The 20223-nt window shown below is 53.6% G+C and overlaps 1 protein-coding gene across 2 annotated transcripts in view; it reads left to right on the top strand.

The window, feature by feature from the left end:
- The window catches only part of SCD5 (stearoyl-CoA desaturase 5), a 28202-nt gene extending 9186 nt beyond the window's left edge, over positions 1–19016 (top strand). Inside the window, exons 2-6 of one of the 2 annotated variants that reach the window (XR_010303632.1) lie at positions 7181–7311; positions 10583–10788; positions 14685–14917; positions 16439–18069; positions 18155–19016. Coding sequence is in view for 1 of the 2 variants with exons in the window: in XM_064149613.1 (XP_064005683.1) it covers positions 7181–7311; positions 10583–10788; positions 14685–14917; positions 16439–16629 (761 nt within the window). In the remaining variant the exon portion in view is untranslated. Of the gene's footprint in view, positions 1–7180; positions 7312–10582; positions 10789–14684; positions 14918–16438 lie in introns of both variants that reach the window. The other variant, XM_064149613.1, reaches the window with a different exon arrangement.
- The last annotated feature ends 1207 nt before the right edge of the window (positions 19017–20223 follow it).

Consider the following 20223-nt stretch of genomic DNA (forward strand, 5'->3'; position numbering starts at 1 on the left):
CCCACCTGGATGTATTCCTGGGTGATCCTGCTCTGGCAGGGAGGTTGGACTCAGTGATCTTTCGAGGTCCTTTCCAAACCCTACCATTCTGTGGTTCTGTGAAGCTGTAGTATTATTTTATATAAAGGGATGGGGGAAGGAAGAAGGTATAAAAAAGGCTTGTCCTGAGATGACAAAGCCTGGCAAGAAATTTCCACACAGAGGATTTGCTCTGTAGAGAACATTTCCACCAAACAGCATCTCACAGACGCAGAGTGGCGAGAAGGAGGCTCAGGGCAGAGCTCATTGCTGTCTACAACTACCTGAAGGGAGGCTGTAGCCAGGTGGGGTTGGGCTCTGCTGCCAGGCAAGCAGCAACAGAAGAAGGGGACACAGTCTCAAGTTGTGCCAGGGGAGGTCTAGGCTGGATGTGAGGAGGAAGTTGTTGTCAGAGAGAGTGATTGGCATTGGAATGGGCTGCCCAGGGAGGTGGTGACTCAGTCACCGTTCCTGCAGGTGTTGAAGCCAAGCCTGGCTGGGGCACTTAGTGCCATGTTCTGGTTGCTTGGCCAGGGCTGGGTGCTAGGTTGGGCTGGATGAGCTTGGAGGTCTCTTCCAACCTGCCTGATTCTATGATTCTTCTCCCTGTAGCAACTACATGGAGACAAATCTCACTCCTTGTTCAACAGCAGCTGGACTGTGCTGTCTCTTTCCCCTTGTTTCTTTTGTACTGTCTCTTGCTCCTGTTGGGAGAAGGTACTGGATTAGCTGAGCCCCTGCTCTGGTTCACAGATTGTATGAGGCTTGTGTCAGTTCCAAGTAGACACCTTGGGGTGGTTGGATGTGGTGTCCAAATCCCTTCCTTAGGCAAGAGACTGTGAGAGCTTTAAGCCACGTACGAGAGAGATTCCAGCAGTGGGGCTGTCAGGGGCTGCTTCCTTTCCCTGCTCCCAGCCCTCCCCCTTGCCCCAGGGCTTGCCAGCACTGGATGTGAGCCTCTGCTAGGCTCTGTGTGTCACTACTCCAGGGGGATGGCCGTGTGACACAGTTCTGTGGTTTAAAGAGGTGTTGTCTGCTGGCAGCAGCACCATCGCGAGTGAGCATCGATTTTCTTTCACCGCCCCTGGATTTATGTCTGCTGCTTTGCCCTTCAGAGATAATTGGGATCTGCTCCATCTAAGGGGGTTCTTTTTGACATGGCAGCGTCGGGATGGCTGCTGTCTGGCTCTGTGTCACCTTGTCAGCTGGGCCTAAGAAGGATGTGGACATCATCTTGTCTCTTTCAGGAGCCAGCATTGTCTCTTCAGATGTGCAGAGTGAGCGCTTGCTGGGCTCCTTGGTTTGCCTGGCTTCTTGGGTTTTCTTATAACCAGAAAAAAGCCAAAAGCAACCTGGAATCTGCAGCATTGGCCAACAGTAAAATGCTTATCATGGACCCTGGGATAGACTGTCTAGGGAGCTGGTGGATGCCTCCTACCTGGGGGTGTTCAAGGCCAGGTTGGATAAGGCCTCAAGCAGCCAAGGCTAACTGAGAGGCATCTCTGCCCATGGCAGGGAGGTTGGAGCAGATGAGCTCTGAGGTCACTTCCAACCTAAGCTCTTCTGTGTTGTGAATCATGAAGTGCTTTGGGTTGGAAAACACCTCCAAGATCATTGAGTCCAACCATCAACCAAGTACCAGGGTCACACATTCCCAGGGATGGGCACTCCACCACCTCCCTGGGCAGCCTGTTCCAGTGTCTCACCTCCTCATGGTGAAAACTTCCTCCTAATGTCTAATCTAATTTAAATCCAGTCCAATCTCAATCTCCCCTCCTCCAGTTTGGATACTCTAGTCCCATCAGTACCTGACACCCCAAGAAGTCCCTCACCAGCTTTTCTGTATCTGTCTTCAGATACTAGAAGGCCACAATCATAGAATGGTTTAGGTTGGGAGGGACCTCAAAGATCATCCAGTTCCAACCCCCCTGCCATAGACAGGGACACCTCTCGCTAGAACAGGTCACTCGAGGCCTCATTCAACCTGGCCTTGAACACCTGCAAGGAGGGAGCATCCACAACCACCCTGGGCAGCCTGTGCCATTAAGCTGCTCTGAAGGTGGCTCAGATGCTTTATGCTGTTGATCTCCTGTTCCCTTCCATTTTTAAACACTTTGCCTGGGATAGCTTTCATTGCTTGTCTTTGCCAGTGAGATGATACCACTGTGCCTGCTGTTCAAAATCACACTGATGTCGTCCTGCCATCTCCTGTTGCATGCTGAGAATACTTTATGAGCTGTTGGTGCTGCTCCTGCTTGCCCTCATCCTCATTGCAGAGCCCTACCTGCAGTTACTGCCCCCTGAGCTGCTTTGCTTTGCTCTTTCTATCCAGGCAGGTCTTTATTTGGAGCCTTTTGTCACCCCCTGTTTCTGCATGGATCCTTTGGTGTCTCTTAGCTCTCTCACTGCTGCTCCCAATTTAGCATCCTCTGCAGTTGTAATTAATATGCTGTTTACCTTTGTTTCAGGTCATTAATAAGAATGTTGACTAAAAATCTTCTGCCTATTGATTCTGGCATGTTCCCATAAATAGCATCTGTGTAGAGGCAGAGTGTTTGGAAGCCTAGCAACCTGCCAGCTCCATGTTTGCAGGGTGGTTTAACCTCCTGCATCTCATCTCCCTCGCCTCAGCTCGCTGTTCCTCTGCTCTGCTTCTCTCTTTTGTCCTTTAGCACAGGCTTACTCCTTCTTTCCTCATCCTGGTTGTTCCCTCTTGTAAATGCTTCTTCCCTCTGCTCCAGTTCAGAAGCATTTTGCTGATGCTGTGCTGTGTCTGTGAAGTCTTGGTTGGAAATGCTTCTGCAGCGAGGAGTGTGTGCTGCCTGCTCAGGGGAAGGATGCCCTGATCCCTGTAGGGGTATTTCACACCACTTTACTCCAGTAATGTGTGGTTTGTGAGTTCCACAGCTTGCAGGGAGAGTGTCAGAGACAACAGAAAAAGGAAGTAAGAGTCCTGTGTTTGAAAGTAGTTCTGCCTTGAAATCTTGAGAAGGATTAGGGAGATGCAAGGAGCCCACTTGAAACCTTTGCCCTCCTGGATTCAGTCATCCTGCTTTGAAGCAGATCCTGCTTTACCCTCCAGTCAAAGGCAGCTCTCAGAGCTTGGTGTGTGAGCTGTGTGGAGCTGGGACCTCTTGGCACAGGCCTGCACCTAGGTCTCAGAGCTGTCTTGCACCTGCAGCAAGCCCTAAACCTCCCTGCAGAGTGTTGGTCCTAGCCAGGATGGCAGCTAGAGCTGGGGACATTGGTTTTGTGTGCGGTGGGGGTGGCAGAGGGCTCTGGCTGCTGCTGCAGCCCAGCTGCCTGTGATCAGGGATCCAGCTGGTGAGGTGATGAGATCAGAGCCACCTCCTGGGACTTCCCTACAACTGTGGGCACTCTCCTGGCTGCCATGGGCGCCTGGGCAGGCATAGCTGAGTACAGCTGTGGGCATGCCTGTGACCTGCTGTCAGAGAAAGTCTAGAGGCTACTTGCCCAGGGGAACTGTCGTGAAGCCATTATGTTCAGAGAAATGGGAAAGAAGTGGACTTGCCCTCGGCTAAAGCTGCTGTAGTCATTGCTCTGAGCAGGCAGTGGTTCAAAGCCAGCCACAGCCAGCTGGGATCCTCCAAAGCTCTGTGAACCTGGGGCTCCACCACCTGCCCAGGCCAAGCTAGCCATGGCACTGGGGAGCCAGGGGCATGGCACATGGCATTCCACACCATCCTGGGGGCTGAAGAAGATAATTCATCTCTTAATCTCAGTGTACCCAACAAAGAAAACTTTTAGAGTAGGAGAAGCAATAGAACAAGGGGACACAGTCTCAAGCTGTGCCAGGGGAGGTCTAGGCTGGATGTTAGGAGGAAGTTGTTGGCAGAGAGAGTGATTGGCATTGGAATGGGCTGCCCAGGGAGGTGGTGGAGTTGCTGTGCCTGGAGGTGTTGAAGCCAAGCCTGGCTGGGGCACTTAGTGCCATGGTCTGGTTGACTGGCCAGGGCTGGGTGCTAGGTTGGGCTGGATGAGCTTGGAGGTCTCTTCCAACCTGCTTGATTCTATGATTCTATGAGCAGGAGTTGAAGGTTCAGGAGGCCCCTGCAGACCTGTGGAGCTCATGGCCATGAACTGCCCCAGTATCCAGAGGGTGCAGGGGTGTGAGGGTGACATGGACCTAACGACAGCAATGTCTTCATTGGCAGAGCTGAATGCTCACACCAGCCATGCTCACTGGGAGTTGAGGCTGAGGAGCTGCTTTTGGGTCTGTGTGTGGCAGAAGAACCCCACAGCAGGCGTGAGCTGTCCTGCAGAGCCATGCAGTCACCACTGGGACGTGTTCCCAGCCCAGTGGCACACTTAGCTCCATGCCAGGCAGAGGGCTCCCTGCCAGCAGCTCACTGAAGCAGAGGTTTAGCACTGCCTTCAGCCCATCAGTGAGGCAAAACTGAATCAATGATCAGAAAATGGCTTGAAAGGCTTTGCCTCTTCTTCCTCGGGCTTCAGTGGGAAACTGGGGTGGCACAGCTCTAGCTTGCTGTGAATAGCACCAGGGATGCCAGCCTTCACCTGGATTCACTGGCTGCTCTGTGGCCTCTCCAGTCTCAGGCCTCTCCAGGCAGCTTTTTCTGTTGTTAGCTCTTGACTTTTCATTGTTTCAACTCCCCAAGTCCTCATTCTGCCACTTTTGTTTTCTTTTACCTTGGTATTAGCATGACACAACCTTTTGGCAGGTGGCTTCAGAGCTCCTGCTCAGGCTGCTGTGCTGGCAGAACTCCCTTGCTCAGGCTCTCTTAGCTCCTGGCCCTGCCTGCACAGCAGCTTTGTGTGCTCTGTCTCCAGGCTTGTGACCTGGGAGTCCTCCACTAGCCCATTTCTAGCTCCATCTTCCTTACCCCTCAGGCACCCTTTCTAGCTCCATCCTCCTTACCTCAAGCACCTCTCATTTGCCAAGCAGCCCTCTCCATGCAGTCAGCACGGTGGCCAGCTTGGCTTCCTGGTGAGGACAGCACCATGGAAACACTTCTTGACCTCATCTGGGCATCTTGAGGAGGTGGGGATGCTGCCAGCTTGCTCTTCTTCTCATCCATCTTCTCTGGCTGCTGACAGCCTCCTCTGCCACCCTCCAGCTCAACCCTCTCCCAAGCTGTGCTCCTGGCAGCCTTGCAGCACTGCTCCAGGCTAGGAGAAGCTCCACATTAGTGCTCCTCATCTGTGCTCTGAGCTGAGAGCCTCTGCTCCCTGTGGTGGCCTGGGATGGTGTGTGGAGGCAGCAAGGCTAGCACAGCTCAGCTGAGTTGGAAGTGCTGCAGCTCCCCTGGGAGTATGATTTCTGCTTTGATAAGTCAGCCCAGTTGCAGAGCTCACAAAGCAGGCAGGAGACTGATCTGACTATTTTAGCAGCTGCTTTGTACAGCAAGTCCCTTGCTGAACTAAAAAGAACCTCAGCATTAACTCTTTGGGTTCCAGGTTGGTCATGGGGATTTTTCTTGTGTGGATTTTTCCTTTCCCTCTGCACTGTCTGTGCTGCTTGCTCCTTCTTAGAATCATTCAGGTTGGAAAAGACCCTTAAGGTCCTCAGGTCCAACCACTGACCTTGAGATCATCAGAGTGTCTGGAGAGGGGACCAGGGGAAATGTATTGAAGCTGAAAGAGAACAGATCCACAAGCACTAGGACTAGACTTGAGAAGAAGTTCTTCAGTATGAGGGTGGTGAGACTCTGGAACAGGTTGCCCAAGGTGGTTGTGGAAGCTTCATCCCTGGAGGTTTACAAAGGCCAGGCTGGATGTGGCCTTGGGCAACCAAATCTAGTGGACAAGGGAGGTTCTTCTGCCCCTGTGCTCAGCACTGCTCAGGCCACCCCTTGAGTGCTGTGTCCAGTTCTGGGCTCCTCAACCCAAGAGAGATGTTGCAGTGCTGGAAGGTGTCCACAGGAGGGCGCCAAAGCTGGTGAGGGGCCTGGAGCAGAGCCCTGTGAGGAGAGGCTGAGGGAGCTGGGGGTGTGCAGCCTGCAGCAGAGGAGGCTCAGGGCAGAGCTCATTGCTGCCTGCAGCTACCTGAAGGGAGGCTGTAGCCAGGTGGGGTTGGGCTCTGCTGCCAGGCAAGCAGCAACAGAAGGAGGGGACAGAGTCTGAAGTTGTGCCAAGGGAGGTCCAGGCTGGATGTTAGGAGGAAGTTGCTGGCAGAGAGAGTGATTGGCATTGGAATGGGCTGCCCAGGGAGGTGGTGGAGTTGCTGTGCCTGGAGGTGTTGAAGCAAAGCCTGGCTGGGGCACTCAGCCATGGCCTGGTTGGTTGTCTAGGGCTGGGTGCTAGGTTGGCCTGGATGAGCTTGGAGGTCTCTTCCAACCTGCTGGATTCTGTGATTCTAGTTCCTGTGCATGGCAGGAGGGTTGGAGTAGATGATCTCTGAGGTCCCTTCCACCTGGTGCCATTCCAGGATTCTATGCTTCATCTTTCCCCAGGGCCTTTCTGTCTGTTGTGTTTGGTGAGCAGAGCTTTGGTTTGCTGTGCAGGAGATGACAGGAGTTTGGGACAGGTCCACAGTGTGAAAAACAGTGCTGGGAGGACAAAGCCAGGCTCTGCTCAGTGCTGCCTAATGACAGGACAAGGGCAATGGAGGTTAGGGTTAGGAGCAGAGGAGGTAGCAGGGGAACAGAAGGGAAAACTTTGTCACTGTCAGGGTGCTGGAGCCCTGGAGCAGGCTGCCCAGATTGGTTGTGGAGTCTCCTTCTCTGGAGACTTTCAAAACCCACCTGGATGTGTTCCTGTGTGACCTACCCTGAGTAACTCTGCTCTGGCAGGGGAGTTGGGCTCAGTGATGACCCTTTCCAACCCCTACCATTCTGTGTGAAAGAGACATCTCTGTAGCACCCTGGCACTGTCCCATTAGGAGAGTTGGTGCCACTCCTGTCACATGAGTGAGAAAGGTTCACTCCCAGGTACTTGGTGAGTGCATGTCACAGCATGGGACTTTGGTGCTGCTATCCTCTCCTGGGCACTGGCTAAACGGGGAGGGGTGGGAAGTGAAATGTTGTGGCCCCATAGGGCACAGCTGGGCTGAGAACCTCACTTCTGGGTGACCCTCCAGGCAGTGGCAGGAAGGGACACCAATCACCTTTACATCCAAGCAAGCAGGGATAATGGCAGTCGGCCCCTGGCACATCCTGTGTTGTGTGTTTCTGTCTTGCAGCCTATTTCTGCTTCCTGATGACAGCCCTGGGGGTGACAGCTGGTGCCCATCGCCTCTGGAGCCACCGCTCCTACAAAGCCAAGCTGCCTCTGCGCATCTTCCTGGCTGCAGCTAACTCCATGGCTTTCCAGGTGGGCTTGTGCTTCCCTCTTCAGATTCCTGGCCTCCAGCAGCTTTCTGTCTTGGACAGGGACCCCCTCAGCTTCGAGACACAAAAAGAAATTAAAACATATCAGCAAGAAGTTTGCTGCTGGCTGAGGGCGTGCAGAGCCCCTCTCACTGCCCACCCAGCAGCAGGCATTAGACAGCCTAGAAGCAGCCATTCAGTAAGCACCAGACTGAATGTGCCTGGCTCGGCGCCTCAGCACCCTGTCAGCAGCCTGTCTGTGGCACAGCTCAGGCCTCACACTTCACAGAACAAGGTGGAAACATGTGGAAGGGCCTACTGGATGCAGATATGTCTGTGCAGTCAGGTCTCTTTGCCCACCCAGGCAGCTGCAGATTTGGATGTGCCCAGAAAGGAGAGCAGAGCAGGCATCTGCTTGGCCCTGCTTTACCTATCACTTTTCACCTGTAAAGCTCAAATGTGTCTGCAAAGCAGCCTGTTCCTAGCTCCGTGCTTACTGATAGTCAATCTCAGACCTCAGAGATGTTTGTGTAACACTCAGCTGGTGGTAGGAGTTTGCCCAGATCCAGCATCTTCTTGGTGTGAATTTAGTTCCTCGTTTGGCTGCTCAGAACCGAGCTGTACTGAAACTGAACTTAGCAAGGTGAGCTGCTGGAACTCCTGCTGGCACCCAGTGCCATGTGTGTCTTGTGCCTTGAGATTCCAGCTTGTTCCCTTCAGACTCTTTGGTTGGCTTCTCATGTACCTCAACAGAGGATGAAAAGAAGCCCTTCACCCACCTCTGTACTCCTCCTTTATCATCTGTGATTTATGGTTTTGGGTTGGTGGGGTTTTGTTTGTTTGAAGGCAGAAAAACCCTATGAGGAGAGGCTGAGGGAGCTGGGGGTGTGCAGCCTGCAGCAGAGGAGGCTCAGGGCAGAGCTCATTGCTGTCTGCAGCTCTCTGAAGGGAGGCTGTAGCCAGGTGGGGTTGGGCTCTGCTGCCAGGCAAGCAGCAACAGGACAAGGGAACAGTCTCAAGTTGTGCCAGGGTAGGTCTAGGCTGGATGTGAGGAGGAAGTTGTTGGCAGAGAGAGTGATTGGCATTGGAATGGGCTGCCCAGGGAGGTGGTGGAGTTGCCATCCCTGGAGGTGTTGAAGCCAAGCCTGGCTGAGGCACTTAGTGCCATGGTCTGGTTGACTGGATGGGGCTGGGTGCTAGGTTGGCCTGGATGATCTTGGAGGTCTCTTCCAGCCTGGCTGATTCTATGATTCTAAGAATGAAGATGACTCAGTGCTGCAGAAAAATGTCCCACTCCTTCCCAGCCCACTCCCAGCATTGCTGTGACCACAGTGTGACAACAGCACAGGGCTGAGCACAACAGAGTGCAGTGGAGGTGGGATCCTTCCAGGGCTCTTACTCTTGCTGGCAGAGGGCATCTCTGCCAGGCTGATGCTGCACAGGGAGGCCTCTGAGCTGCATTCTTCAGCTGCTCTTTGCACTTGTTCCTGGAGTCCTCTCAGCAGCAGGGGTGGCCTCAGAGCTTTCTCTCCAGTGCTGGCAGCTAGTGAAAGGGCAATGCCTTCTGCCATGCTTCCAGCACAGGGCACTGCTCTGGCAAATGCAGCTGGGCACAGCTGTCCTTAGCCTGGGCCTGCTGCCCCCAGAGCATGTCCCATTCTGTTTGGGCACTGGCAGCAGCAGGGTGCTGGGTTGGCTGACGACAAAGCTGGAATCCCTGTGGGTGTCTTAGTGGATAACCTTTATTGAGAAATGACAGAATCAGAACAATTTCACTTGGAAAAGACCTCTGTGATCATAGAATCAACCCCAGTCTGCCAGGTCCAGCACCAGGCCATATCCCCAAGCTCTACATAGAACCAGGGAATTGTTCTGCTTGGAAGAGACCTTTAAGATCATTGAGTCCAACCTTCAACCCAGCACCACTGTGGCCACCAAACCATGTCCCCAGGTGCAATGGCCAAACCTTCCTGGAACTCCTCCAGGGATGGGGACTCCACCACCTCCCTGGGCAGCCTCTTCCAATCCCTGACCACTCTTGCAACAAAGACATTTTCCCTCATCTCCAATTTAAGCTTCCCCTGGCACAATTTCAAGCCATTTCCATTCATTCTATCCCTTGATACCAGGGAGAAGAGGCCCCCACCTCACTGCAACGTCCTTTCAAGGAGTTGTAGAGAGCAATGAGGTCTCCCCTCAAGGCACTTGAACACCACCAGGGATGGTGACTCCACCACCTCTCTTCTGATTTCTCCATCACCTTCTCCCTGGGACAGGACAAGAGGCAATGGATGTTAACTGCAGCACAGGAAGTTCCACCTCAACATGAGGAAGAACTTCCTTACTGTCAGGGTCCAGAGCAGTGGCACAGGCTGTCCAGAGAGGTTGTGGAGTCTCCTCTGGAGCCTTTCCAGCCCTGTCTGGCTGCATTCCTGTGCCACCTGTGCTGGATTCTATGGTCCTACTCTGGCGGGAAGGGTTGGACCTGAAGATCTCCCTAAGTCCCTCCATCCTATCATCCTTATCATAGTATCATAGTATCACAGTATCATCAGGGTTGGAAGAGACCTCACAGATCATCAAGTCCAACCCTTTACCACAGAGCTCAAGGCTAGACCATGGCACCAAGTGCCACGTCCAACCTTGCCTTGAACAGCTCCAGGGACGGCGACTCCATAGAATCATAGAATCAACCAGGTTGGAAGAGACCTCCAAGCTCAGCCAGTCCAACCTACCACCCAGCCCTAACCAATCAACCAGACCATGGCACTGAGTGCCTCATCCAGTCTTTTCTTGAAGACCCCCAGGGACGGTGCCTCCACCACCTCCCTGGGCAGCCCATTCCAATGCCAATCACTCTCTCTGTGAAGAACTTCTTCCTAACATCCAGCCTATACCTACCCTGGCACAACTTGAGACTGTGTCCCCTTCTTCTATTGCTGGTTGCCTGGGAGAAGAGGCCACCCCCCACCTGGCTACAGCCTCTCTTCAGGTAGTTGTAGACAGTAATAAGATCCTGAACAGCCTCTTCCAATGCCAAACCACACTTTTAGGCTGGCGATTAAGAAACCTCTACTGGTGCAGCTTGAGGCCCATTCCCATCTCATTCTAACACTTGAAAGAAGAGACCCAACGCCCACCTCACCGTACGGGAGGTTGCGGTGAGGTGGGCGTTGAGTCTCTTCTTCCAGCTGGGTCCCTCATGAGGAATGAGCTGGAAGCAATGATGCTGAGGCCTCCTCCTTCCTCTCTCCCCCACTCTGCTCTGGCTGCAGAACGACATCTACGAGTGGAGCCGGGACCACCGGGTGCACCACAAGTACTCGGAGACGGACGCGGACCCGCACAACGCCCGGCGCGGCTTCTTCTTCGCCCACATCGGCTGGCTCTTCGTGCGCAAGCACCGCGACGTCATCGAGAAGGGCAGGCAGCTGGACTTCACCGACCTGCTGGATGACCCTGTGGTCAGGTTCCAGAGGAAGTAAGTGAGGAGGAGGAGGAGAGAGAGCAGGGGGTCCTTAGGTTGAGGTGAGGTGCGGAAGAGGTTCTTTCAACCCAGCTCGCGGAGCGTGCGGCATTGGAAGGAAGCCTCGAAGGTCACAGAATGGTTTGGGTTGGAAGGGATCTCAAAGCACAAAGTTGCAGTCCCCATGCCATAGGCAGGGACACCTGCCGCTGGAACAGGTTGCTCAAGGTATCATCCAACCTGGCATTGAGCACCTCCAGGGAGGTTGTGGAGCACAGAATCACCCAATGTGATCAAAGATCACATTGGGTGATTCTGTGCTCCACAACCTCCCTGGGCAACCTGTGCCAGTGTCTCGCCACCCTCACTGGAAAGAACTTCTTCCTAACATCCAGTTTCAGTCTCCCCTCTGCCAGTTTAAACCCATTCCTCCTCGTCCTGTCATTACAAGACCTTGTCAGTAGTCCCTCCTCAGCCCCTCTTCAGGTACTGAAAGGCCACTCCAAGGTCTCCTCAAAGACCTCTCTCCTCCAGGCTGCAGAGCCCCAACTTTTGCAGCCTGTCCTCATAGCAGAGCTGCTCCAGCCCTCCATGCATCTTTGTGGCCTCCTCTGGACTAGCTCCAACAGGTCGTCTCATGCAACACTAGGGTGACATTGAGCAACTCTGCTCTGGTAGCCAAGAAGGCCAAGGCCAGCCAATATAGGCTGGGCAGTGCCTGATTTGAGAGCAGCCCTGAAGAAAGGGACTTGGGGGGTGCTGGTGGAGGAGAAGCTCAATAGGAGCTGTCAGTGTGCTCTTGCAGCCCAGAGAGCAACCAGAGTCTGGGCTACAGCAAGAGAAGTGTGGGCAGCAGGTGAGGGAAGTGAGCCTCCTGCTCTGCTCCACACTGCTGAGACCTCACCTGGAGTACTGCATCCAGTTCTAGAGCCACTGTTAGAAGAGGGATGTGGAGGTGCTGGAAGGTGTCCAGAGAAGGGCCACAAGGACAACCAGAGGGCTGGAGCTGCTCTGCTGTGAGGAGAGACTGAGGGAATTGAGGCTGTTCAGTCTGGAGAGGAGAAAGCTCCAAGGTGACCTTATTGTGACCTTGCAGTATCTGAAGGGGCCTACAAGAAAGCTGGGGAGGGACTTTTTAGGATATCAGGGAGTGACAGGACTGAGGGGAACTGAACAAAGCTGGAAATGGGGAGATTCAGACTGGATCTTAGGAAGAAGTTCTTCACCATGAGGGTGGTGAGAGCCTGGAATGGGTTGCCCAGGGACGTGGTGGAAGCCTCATCCCTGGAAGTGTCTCAGGCCAGGCTGGCTGAGGCTGTGGACAGCCTGATCTAGGGTAGGGTGTCCCTGAGCATGGCCAGGAGGTTAGAACTGGCTGATCCTTGTGGTGCCTTCAACCTTGACTGATTCTATGATTCAGGGGTGTATTACAAGGGCTGTGGTTAGTAGTTTGTAAGAGGTTCTCCTCCTCCTCTACTCTGCCCTGGTCAGGCCACATCTGGAATATTGTGTCCAGTTCTGGGCCTCTCAGTTCAAGAAGGATCTCAGGGAACTGCTTGAGAGATTCCTGCACGGAGCCACAAAAATGATGGAGTGGAACATCTCTCCTATGAGACTGAGGGAGCTTGAGGCTCTTTAGCTTGGAGAAGAGGAGCCTGAGAGGTGACCTCATTAGTGTTCATAAATCTGTAAAAGGTGAGTGCCAGGAGGCTGGAGCCAGGCTCTGCTGGGTGATGCCCAGTGACAGGACAAGGCAATGGTGGAAACTAAGGCATAGGAAGCTCCATGGGAACATGAGGAGGAATTTTTTCCCTGTAAGGGTGACAGAACCCTGGAACAGGCTGCCCAGGGCGGGTTGTGGAGTCTCCCTCTCTGGAGATATCAAAAACCTGCCTGCAAGCATTTCTGTGTAATCTGGCACAGGAGATGCTGCTCTGGCAGGAGGATTGGACTGGATGAGCTTTCGAGGTCCCTTCCAGCCCCTGGCATTCTGTGAGTCCAAGGATCTCATGCACAAGGACAGGAGATTTAACGAGGCCAAGTGCCAGGTTCTGCACTTTGGCCACAACAACCCCATGCAGTCCTACAGGCCACACCTTGAGTGCTGTGTCCACTGTTTAGGATGCTGAGGTGCTGGAAGGTGTCCACAGGAGGGCGCCAAAGCTGGTGAGGGGCCTGGAGCACAGCCCTGTGAGGAGAGGCTGAGGGAGCTGGGGGTGTGCAGCCTGCAGCAGAGGAGGCTCAGGGCAGAGCTCATTGCTGTCTGCAGCTGCCTGCAGGGAGGCTGTAGCCAGGTGGGGTTGGGCTCTGCTGCCAGGCAAGCAGCAACAGAAGGAGGGGACACAGTCTCCAGTTGTGCCAGAGCAGGTTCAGGCTGGATGTTAGGAGGAAGCTCTTCACAGCAAGAGTGATTGGCACTGGAGTGGGCTGCTGGGAGAGGTGGTGGAGTCTCCATCTCTGGAGACTCTCTGGATGTGTTCTCATGTGCCCTTCTCCAGGTGACCCTGCCTTGGCAGTGGAGCTGGACTTGATGATCTGCAGAGGTCCCTTCCCCCCCTACCATTCTGAGAATCTGTGAGCAGCTGCCTTGATGCAGAGGTGCAAGTTTCACTCTGCAATCCCATCTTTGGAAGGGTCAAGCCCTTCCCAAGGCTGTCACTCTCCACAGGACTGATGATGTGCCTTGAGAATTAGGACAGACCCAGTTCAGTCTGCTCCACACTTCCTGAGGGTGGGAACTGAGCACTGTGGTTCATGCTCTCAGTACCTGTGTTTTAGGCACAGGCCTGGCTCTGCCTGCAGGCGTTTGGCAAGCCACATCAAGGGATTTCTGAGTGTGATGTGGGTGAGGGGAGCTGTCAGCTGAGCCCAGAAATCAATTGGCTTTATGCATTAGAGATCTCTGTGCACTAGCAGAGCTGCCCCTGCCTCAGAAGAGGCCCAGGAGTGAGGAGTTCACTGCCCTCCAGGTGCTGCTGCTTTCACCGACAATGTTTTCTTGCAGAAGCTCCCTCACAGTTTGCTGCAGCTGCTCTTGGCTGTTACTGCCTTTGCCAGCAGCATCCCACGAGAGGCAGGCTCTGCTGCTCTGCTTGGTCTGCAGATGTGGTGGAGTGAAGAAGTCATTTTCTGCAGGGAGGCTATGCCTTACAGAATCACAGAAGTGCTTTGGTTGGAAAACATCTCCAAGATCATCAGGTTCAACCAGTGACCTAAGGTCACCACAGCCATTAAACCACGTGCCCAGGTGCTAGGGCCACACCTTCCTGGAACACCTCCAGGGATGGGGACTCCACCACCTCCTCAGGAAGCCTCTAACAATCTCTGACCACTCCTGCAGCAAAGTGTTCCTCATCTCCAACCTAACCCTCCCCTGGCACAATTTCAGGCCATTTCTTCTCCTCTTATCACCTGCATCTAGGCAGAAGAGCCCAACCCCCACCTCACTGCAGCCTCCTCTCAGGGAGCTGCAGAGAGCAATGAGCTCTGCCCTCGGCCTCCTCCTCTCCACACTAACGCACCCAGCTCCCTCAGCTGCTCCTCCCCAGCCCTCTTCTCTTCTCCAGACCCCTCACCAGCTTCACTGACGTTCTTCTGGACATGCTCCAGCACCTTTAGGGAGGGAGCATCCATAACTTCCTTGGGCGACCTGTGCCAGTGCCTCTCCACCCTCATCAGCAAGAATTTCTTCCTCATCTCCACTCTCACTCTCCCCTCTCCCAGCTCAAAGCCTCCTCCCCAGATCCCATTTCTTCACAGCCCTGTGGATGAGTCCAGCCAGCCCCCACGATGAAATCCCTCTCCCCTTTTGGGTGAGGTGCCCCCATCTGCTGCCAGCAGCTCTGGCATCGTGTCAGTCGCCCCCTCTGTCGTTGCCAGCGTGGTGACAGCGTCCTGTTGTGTCCCTGCAGGTATTACAAGAGCTCCGTGGTGCTGATGTGCTTCGTGATCCCCACGGTGGTGCCGTGGTGCCTGTGGGGCGAGAGCCTGTGGAACGCCTACTTCCTGGCCTCCATCCTGCGCTACACCATCTCCCTCAACGTCACCTGGCTGGTCAACAGCGCCGCCCACATGTACGGCACCCGCCCCTACGACAGGCACATCAACCCCAGGCAGAACACCCTGGTCACCCTGGGAGCCATCGGTAGGTGCTGCCGCCCTCGGCACAGCTTTGCAAGCTCCCCGCGACCTCAGCTACGTTGTCTGGCCCTGCTCCGGCAGGAGGGTTGGACTCGATGCTCTCTTTGGGTCCTTTCCAACCCCTGACATCCTGTGAGCCTGGGAGTTCTCTGCAGCACAGAGAGGCTGTGGGGTCTCCTCCTCTGGAGACTTTCAAGGCCTGTCTGGATGTGTTCCTGTGTGACCTGAGCGAGATTGTGTGGTCCTGCTCGGGCAGGGGGAGTGGACTCAATGATCTCTCTGGGTCCCTTCCAACCCCTGACATCCTGTGAGCCTGTGAAGAGGCTTCTCTCCCTGTTGCATCCTGCTTGGGACTCTAGGGAAGCTGCAGCTGGACACACTGGGAGTCAGGGTTTGGAGGAGGTGGAACTGGTGTGTCCTAGAGGAATGCTGCCTTGCCTGCTGGTGGTGCCCACACTGAAAGGATGCCACATAGAGCAGAAACCTGTCCACAGGAGCAGTTCTTTGTTGTCAGCAGTCAGCTGTGACTGAAGCAGAAGTTGCTCTGCTTATCACATGGCTGTGCACAACTGCACTGGATCCAGCACTCAGGAAACAGGCTCTGGGATGATGGTTGGCACAGGCATGGGATAGGGTGTAGGCATTTGGGATGAGGTTGCATTAGGCATGAAAGGTGGACCCAAGCCACATCAAGAAGTTCAACAAGGCCAACTGCAGTGTTCTGCACCTGGGTGAGGGCAGTCCCAAGCACAAATCCAGGCTGGGTGAGGAGTGGCTCAAGAGTAGCCTGGAGGAGAAGGCCTTGGGGGTGTCAGTTGGTGCCAAACTGCCCAGGAGCCAGCACTGGTCGCTGGCAGCCCAGCAGGCAGCTGTGTGCTGGCTGCAGCCAGAGCAGGGAGAGCAGCAGCACAGGGAGGGGATTCTGCCCCTCTGCTCTGCTGAGACCACACCTGCAGCACTGCCTCCAGTTTTGGTGCTCCCAGCATAAAAAGGACATGGACCTGCTGAAGAGGGTCCAGAGGAGGCCACAAAGATGATCAGAGGGCTGCAGAACCTCCCCAGGCTGGGACAGGCTGTGAGAGTTGGGGCTGTTCAGCCTGGAGAAGAGAAGGCTGCAGAGAGACCTTAGAGCAGCCTGCCAGTACCTGAAGGGGCTCCAGGAGAGCTGGGGAGGAACTTTGGACAAGGGCTGGGAGTGCCAGGCTGAGGGACAATGGCTTTGAGCTGGGAGAGGGGAGATTGAGAGTGGAGATGAGGAAGAAATTCTTGCTCTTGAGGGTGGGGAGGCACTGGCACAGGTTGCTCAGGGAGCTTGTGTTTGCCTCCTCCCTGGAGCTGTTCAAGGCCTTGATCAACCTGTTCTAGCAGGAGGTGTCCCTGCTCAGGTCAAAGGGTTGGAACTGGATGATCTTTTAGGTCCCTTCCAACCCAAACCATTCCATGATTCCATGTCCCACCCAGGCGTGTTCCTGAGCCCCTGAGCCTGCTGGCCACGTGGGCTTTAAGCTCCCTCTCTGTTTTGCAGGTGAAGGTTTTCACAACTACCACCACACCTTCCCGTTTGACTACTCAGCCAGCGAGCTGGGCATGGCCTTCAACCCCACCACCTGGTTCATTGACTTCATGTTTTGGCTGGGGCTGGTCACTGACCGCAAGCAGGCTCCCAGGGAGATGGTCCAGGCGCGCAAGGAAAGGACTGGAGATGGCAGTGCTTGAAGAAGAGCTGCAGCAGCGCCGTGGGTGGGTGTGCTGCACCCCTCTGCCTCTGCTGGCTTCCTTCTCCTCTGGGTAAAAATTACTTTGGGCTGAATGACTTCCCCAGGAACAAGTTCAGTCCCCAGCTTTGTTCTTTTTGTTGTTGTTAGGTTATTTTTTTCCTTACTAGCTGTCTTCTGTCCAAACTTCAGCCTATTCAGTGTGAAACTGTTACCTATTATTTAATATTCTAGTGAAACAGGAGGGAGGTTTGAGTTTAGTCCCTGTAGTTCATGTCTGAAATATGTTGTAAGTTGCTTGCTCGTGGCAAACACTGGTGGGTTGCAGGAGCCATCCAAGAGAGGCTTATTGCTGCTGTGAAATCAAACCTGCTTTGGAGGTGCATCTCAGAGGGGATGGGGCAGGGCCCAATGTGCTGTTTCAGCTCCAGACCGGTGGGAAGGACAGGGACAGCACTGACAGAAACAAGAATATCCCAGGGGTGAAAAGAAAGGAGCCCAAACTAGGTGAGATGTCAGTTTGAACACCTCCTTTCTTCGTTCTGTTACCCTGCCAGCCAGCCCACGGCGCTGCTGTCCATGCTAGGTCTGAAACCCATTGGTTGCTGAGCAGGCTTTGTGTCGAGGATCAATCTCTATCTGGGCCAAAGCACCCAGCTGATGCTGTGCTGAGATGATTCCCCTGTTGCATCCACGTTGTAATTTGTAAAGGTCTAGAGCTCAGCCATGTCTTTAAGCCAAATAAAGCTTTGGTTTTGCTGTTTGGAAGCCTGAGTTATATTCCAGTCGGTCATGGCCATTGCTGCATGCATATTTTAGCTCCTTTTGCACAAGAGGCCTCTTCCTTTCTTTGCTGTTTTGGTTTTTTCCTGCCTTGGACTTGATTATAAAAAAATGCTCTTTAAGTGAAAAAAATGCTCTTTGTTTAAGTGAGAGTCTCTGCTAATACTTCAGCTGCATGCAACATCCGTTGGTTTCTGAGCAAAAAAAATATAGAAAGGCATTTCTGTAGGTTCTGAATTTTAACAGTTGCCTTGTTTAAAAAAAATATAGAAAAAGAGAAAAAAAAGGGGGGAAAAAAGGTAAAAAAGAAAAAAAAAAGAAAAAAGGAATGAAAGGAGTTGAAAAAAGGCATCACGTGGAAGGAATGGGAGGTGTAGCCCTTTAGGTGTTTGCCAGTGCAAGAGGGAGGCTTTGTACTGTCAGCCCTAGGGCACTTTGGCAGCTGGGGGGCTTGGCTTCCTGTTCTGAGAGGGTCACTGCCTTGCCCCTCCTTGTAGATTGAGTGCCCAGGAGTGCCCACGGCCCCCACTGGGTCAGACAGGGACCTGCAGGTACCTGAGAGTCAGGCCTAGGGGGGTTCAGGAAAGATGTACAACTTGGGGTGTTCAGGAAGGATGTACAACTTGGGGTGGGATGAAGGGAAGATGTACAACTTGGGGTGTTCAGGAAGGATGTACAACTTGGGTGGGATGAAGGGAAGATGTACAACTTGGGTGGGATGAAGGGAAGATGTACAACTTGAGGTGGGATGAAGGGAAGATGTACAACTTGGGGTGTTCAGGAAGGATGTACAACTTGAGGTGGGATGAAGGGAAGATGTACAACTTGAGGTGGGATAAAGGGAAGATGTACAACTTGGGGTGTTCAGGAAGGATGTACAGCTTGGGGTGGGATGAAGGGAAGATGTACAACTTGGGGTGGGATGAAGGGAAGATGTACAACTTAGGGTGGGATGAAGGGAAGATGTACAAGTTAGGGTGGGAAGAAGGGAAGATGCACAACTTGGGGTGTTCAGGAAAGCTGTACCACTTGGAGTGGGATGAAGGGAAGATGTACAACTTGGGGTGTTCAGGAAAGCTGTACCACTTGGAGTGGGATGAAGGGAAGATGCACAACTTGGGGTGTTCAGGAAAGCTGTACCACTTGGAGTGGGATGAAGGGAAGATGCACAACTTGGGGTGTTCAGGAAAGCTGTACCACTTGGAGTGGGATGAAGGGAAGATGTACAACTTGGGGTGTTCAGGAAAGCTGTACCACTTGGAGTGGGATGAAGGGAAGATGCACAACTTGGGGTGTTCAGGAAAGCTGTACCACTTGGAGTGGGATGAAGGGAAGATGCACAACTTGGGGTGTTCAGGAAAGCTGTACCACTTGGAGTGGGATGAAGGGAAGATGTACAACTTGGGGTGGGGTGAAGGAAAAAAAACCCTACCCCTGAAAATGGTTTCTTTTTCTTTGTTCTGTTTCTTCTTTTTCAAATGATGCCATATGATATAACAGAGTTGTCTTTATTCTGTATGTCATCCAGCAGGTGTTTTGACAGTGTTACTTTGCCATTACTGATGTGTAAACTCTGGAGTGATTTCCAATAAACAGTTACCAGTTCCACTGGCTGCTGGGCTTTGTTTTGGAAGGTGTCCCGAGGAGTGGGAAGTGAAGGTCTCCCTTCACACAGCACAGTTAAGAGTCCTCTTAAAACTCCACCACCAGCCTTGCATTTAATGCTCTGACCCCCTCATCAAGATTTAGTAAGTGGAATGGGCTGCTCAGTGGGGGGTTGTGGAGTCTCCTCTCTGGTATATGTGATCCTGCTCTGGCAGGGGAGTTGGACTGGATGAGCTTTGGAGGTCCAGTCCAGCCCCTGGCACTCTGTGATTCTGTGATTTATCTGACTAATGTGAAGTGCTCAGCACTGCTCAGGCCACCCCTTGAGTGCTGTGTCCAGTTCTGGGCTCCTCCATTGCAGAGAGGTGTTGCAGTACTGGAAGGTGTCCACAGGAGGGCGACAGAGCTGTGAGGGGCCTGGAGCAGAGCCCTGTGAGGAGAGGCTGAGGGAGCTGGGGATGTGCAGCCTGCAGCAGAGGAGGCTCAGGGCAGAGCTCATGGCTGTCTGCAACTACCTGAAGGGAGGCTGTAGCCAGGTGGGGTTGGGCTCTGCTGCCAGGCAAGCAGCAACAGAACAATAGGACACAGTCTCAAGCTGTGCCAGGGCAGGTCTATGCTGGATGTTAGGAGGAAGTTGTTGACAGAGAAGAAGGTTGCCCAGGGAGGTTGTGGCTGCCTCCTCCCTGGAGGTGTTTAAGGCCAGGCTGGATGAAGCCTTGAGCAAGCTGGGCTGGTGGGAGGTGTCCCTGCCCGTGGCAGGGGGGTTGGAACTGGATGACCTTTAAAGTTCCTGCCAAGCCAAACCATTCTCTGGTTATGTGACTCCTTTAGTTTGCATCTCACCACCACCCCCTGGAGTGCTTGAAGGAAGGCATTGGAAGCTGTCTTAGAGAGCTGGGAGGTTCCTGACCTGCTGAGGGAGGGAGACAGCACTGGTGAACACCAGCCCCAGGCTCCAGAGAGGCAGTTGGAGTGTGGCTGGAGAAGTCATAGTGAGGTGGGGTTGGTCTCTTCTCCCTAGTATCAGGTGATAGCAGGAGAGGAAATGACCTGAAATTGTGCCAGGAGACCGTTAGGTTGGAGAGGCAGAACAATTTCTTTGCTGCAAGAGTGGTCAGGGATTGGAATAGGCTGCCCAGGGCAGTGGTGGAGTCCCCATCCCTGGAAGTGTTCAAGAAATGACACTTTGGGACATGACCCAGTGGGC

Source organism: Pogoniulus pusillus, chromosome 10 (genome assembly GCF_015220805.1).
Source record: "Pogoniulus pusillus isolate bPogPus1 chromosome 10, bPogPus1.pri, whole genome shotgun sequence".
NCBI lineage: Eukaryota > Metazoa > Chordata > Aves > Piciformes > Lybiidae > Pogoniulus > Pogoniulus pusillus.